At 51.4% G+C, this 4,030-nt stretch overlaps 1 protein-coding gene across 1 annotated transcript; it reads right to left on the minus strand.

Annotated features, from left to right (window-relative positions):
- Positions 1-214: 214 nt before the first annotated feature.
- MED20 (mediator complex subunit 20) lies at positions 215-3,953 on the minus strand. The gene is made up of 2 exons (XM_009638216.2): positions 2,550-3,953; positions 215-874 (listed from the first exon to the last, which is right to left on the minus strand). Exons 1-2 carry the CDS (start codon positions 2,784-2,786, stop codon positions 659-661), a joined length of 453 nt encoding a protein of 150 aa, XP_009636511.1. The 5' UTR covers positions 2,787-3,953; the 3' UTR covers positions 215-658.
- Positions 3,954-4,030: the final 77 nt, after the last annotated feature.

Raw genomic sequence — 4,030 nt, forward strand, 5'->3', positions numbered from 1 at the left:
ACTCCCATCAGATATAAAAGATGAAGGCAAGCTAAGAACACACCCGTAATAGGAATACAAAAATTCCTGTAGATTTTGCCACAGGGAAATTAGTTTGCTTCAGGGGTATAAAGCTCTTGAACCAAATCAAAGATAAAACTCTGCTGAAGAATTGTCTCCACGCAACAGAAAATTTCAAAAGCTGTAAATAGACAACACAAAACAGCCCAACGCTTGCTGTGTGGAAAGACTCCATCTCCTCACAAAATACAGCTTTTTATTTTGATGAAAAGTAACAAGACACTTTCACATGGGTATCTAAAAAAGAATTTTTTTTAAAAAAAATCTCTCATGTAGCTGTTTGCAGTCAAAGGAAGCTCCGCCCTTGCATGCATTTGGCTGGAATTTCTCCGTCTCCTTCCTTCTGCTGACGAACAGTAATCCCCTGCACGAAGCACTGTACTAAGAACCATCCCAGGCGTGCTCAAAACCAGAGGAGGATAACAAGAAATACACATAGTGTTCAAGAACTTTGCTTTGAAACAGGGGAAAAAAAGAGACTGAGAAGAAAAAAAACCTTGGGCTGCCTCTGGTGCCACTTTTTGGAGGGACTCCTCATCCAGATGGGCAGGCAGAAAAGAGGATGCAGTCGCTCTAAACGGGGCTCCAGGGAGTCCTTTCATCTGATCCCTGCTACAGGCACCTGCTGCTGCTTGCGGATCTTGTTGAACAGCTCCATGTACTGAACCATGGTGTCCGCCGGGCTGTAGATGCTGTCATGCTTGGTGCCAAAAACGGACGGGATACCGGGAGTGTGGTTCCCCATGAAGCTCTGCATGAACTCCATCAGCAGGTTCCAGCAGTCGTTGGCTATCACACAGGGGCAATACTCCACCTGGCAACAGAAATGACAGCCCTGAAGCTGGTGGCAGGGGCAATAACCGCTCTCTGCCTCGCTGGAGAGAGGATGCTTTTCAGAAAAACAGCTGAGAATATTTAGCTTGTAACAAGGATGGACAAATATAAATGAACAGGACATGCTGGGAACTTGCAAGCAATCCCTTCAAAAGGGAAGGGGAGGCAAAACGTACCCTGTAAGGGCACTGCTTTTATTAAATCCCCAGTACCAGAGGTCTTGGGACATTGGTTCAAACGCCACATTAACTTTACCCCGTTCAAAACCAAACCTCATTCCCACATGCTGGTAGGTTGCTGACTCGTGTGGCTGTGCCATCTTTCGGGAGCGTACTGGAAAAAGCTGTGGGACTCAAGGACTTGAAGCATTTTACTAAATGCAAATCTGGTCCCAAATCAGGAGTAGGTCCTAATGCAAACACTGAAAAAAATACTAATCTAAACCAGAAGCAGCCAGGCTGCCTGGCAGACCTGGTCCTGAACTCAAGTTTAGGGTAAAACAAGCTTCTGTTTAAGCCCAGGTCAATTGCTGACGCTACGACATCTGTGTTTAGTGCAGTGAAGCCATTTCTCAATCCTCATCCCTGCTGGCTAGGAACACCTGCCTGAGCAGACGTGGCGTGATTATTAATTGTAGATCAGATAACAGGATTTGTGTGTTTACAAAAGCATAAGCTCTGATTTTGAAGGACTTTTAAGCAACTAATTCTCAGCTATCTTGAAGACTGTTAGGCGCCTAGATGTCTGGAGTCTGACTCGCTCTGCTTTGCCCTTCCCCATAAGAGCGCAGCCCAGCTCCTTGGCTTTTTCGGAGATGTTTCTCAGCCCAGTTGAAATGGCTTGTGAGCCTTCGCCTCACACTTGCCCTAAGCCAACCATCTCCCCAAACGCCTTCCTAGATCCTCCCATGCCCCTTCGTGTACACTGAAGGATCTCCCTTTAGAGTGCGCTTCAGCCCAGCTTCCACCCTGGGAAATGCCCGTCGGCAGCTAGCAACCAACGCTCTCGAGCCTCATCAGCAGTCGCAGCACTGAGCGGAGAGCGCGGAAGCGGTTTGATGGCAGGCTTTGAGCCCACGGTGCACCCCATGGGGCAGCAACCCGGATCGGCACGCCTATGGGGTAGGACTGACACCTGCCAAAAGCTCTCTGGTGAGGAGAAGACCATCCCCGCACCGTGCGAGCAGAACCTGGGGCTGGAGGGCCCTGCTCTCCCAGGGCTGCCTCAGCTTGCCTGCTGGAGCTGGGGAAAGAAAGCAAAAGCCAAATCAGCATCGAATTAGCAGCTGAAGAGGTGGTTTTGTCCCCCTCGGTATGGTTCTTGACCTGAAGTGCGCTACCAGGGTTGTGCATCAGGACTTTTAAGCAGCTTTTTAGTTTGACAGCATCCCTTCAGGGCTTGGTTTATTGACGCTAGAGTGACAGTCTTTTCTCTAGCTGCAGCTGAGCCCCAAAGTACCTGCCTGAACGAAAACCTCTCGTGAAAAAGAGCTAAATACCCTGCCTGCTGCGTGCATGAATGCATCTAGCACAAACTACCGGCAACAAGCACTACAATCAAGACACGGAAGGGACGGGGGATTTCTCATCCAGCCTCCAACATGGCATTTCCCCTGTCTGTAGGCTGTATTTCATACCTTCAAAGATGATTCTTACCTCCACAGATATCCCACGGGCACTGGGCCCCATTGTAACCGTGCCCACCTTCACCAAGAAGTCACAGTACTGGTAGCGGGTGCCCCGGCTCTCTATCTTGTTCGCCTTGGCATTTTGGAAGAAGCCTTTCAACTTCACCATAAGGATATCAAAGTTGGCATCTGCTATGAGGCAGGGCCCGTTTTCAAAGAGAGCGAAGCAGCTGAGGGGGTATTCGGAGTTGTGCATCACGTACATCAGCTTGCCCGTCTGCCCTGAAATAAGAGCAATGGGATTTGGGCTATAAAACCAACAGTCCCGCGCTTGTATGTGCTTTAAAGAAGCATCCTTTATTCTCCTTGTTGCTTTAATTCCAGGGTCCTCGTACCACTCACACACGCTTTACGTTATCCGGCCGTTCTGTGAATCAATTGTATTTCTTTCTTAAGATATAAAGGGGAAAAAAAAAATTCTCCTGCAGCCCAAGGATGATACGCCAGCATGACCTGGAGACCAGAGGGTGAGCTGGACATGAGATCCTCAGCAGAGTGTGGGGCGGTCAGCAAAGAGCACCCATCTCCCACTCCCAAAAGAGGGGCTGGGCGTCCGCTGCCTGCCCTCCTGCCCACAGTCGCTGGGGGAAGGCTGGGCTTTGCCTCCTCCCACTCACCCCCCCCCGTCCTGCTGGGGGAGGACGTGGTGGGACACGCTCTGGAAAACAGGGGGTCCAGAGAGGATGCGCCTGGCTTGTACCATGCTTTAAAAGCTGGAAAAATTTCTCATTTATCCACACGGGACAAAAAAGCCTTTCCATGCGTGTTGGCTGTGCAAGTTCCAGCGGCAGAAAAAGCAGCAAAAAGCTGCTCTGGTAGCTTCAAACGGATCTGTCCGGGCAAACCCGCTGAGCAGGAGCCCTGAGGCTGCAGGGGCTCAGCACTGAGCTCGGCAGCCACAGAGCCACCACAGTGAGGTCCACATCAGCGTTTTTAAACAATGTGAAAATCCAGAAGTTTAGGAAAAAGAAAAAGGCTGGAACAGCCCTTCAAGGCGAGCAGGCTATGCCATGCCTTCGAGCTACCGTTTTAGGCCATGCTACGTCAGGAGGGGATTTGGGGTCCCCCAAGCACATCCCCTGGAAACAGCTGGATCATCTCATGCCTCGACCCCCCCCAGAGCTGCTCCCCACTGCCCTGGGAGCCGGCACTCCTCGAGCGATTGCCCTCCTGCGGGCAGATGCTGCCAGGAGACTTGCGCCCATCCTCTCCTGAGCAACTCAGGTGCAGCGTTTGAAAAAGCTTCATGGAAAAAAACACACAAAAGATGCCAGAGATGGACGCTGAGGCTCAAATCCTTGAGGCAGGGCTCCCTCTGCCACACGGCAACGCTGGGACATGCAGGAACCGGGAAACCAGCGCTGGTGAGCGGGCAGAAGGGCCCGGCCAGGCGCTTGGTGCAGGGCAGCCCCAGCCCCACGCCGAGCTTCCCCGGCTCCGCGGGCCCCC

This window comes from Egretta garzetta, unplaced genomic scaffold, assembly GCF_000687185.1.
Source record: "Egretta garzetta isolate BGI_Z169 unplaced genomic scaffold, ASM68718v1 scaffold105, whole genome shotgun sequence".
NCBI classification, from domain to species: domain Eukaryota; kingdom Metazoa; phylum Chordata; class Aves; order Pelecaniformes; family Ardeidae; genus Egretta; species Egretta garzetta.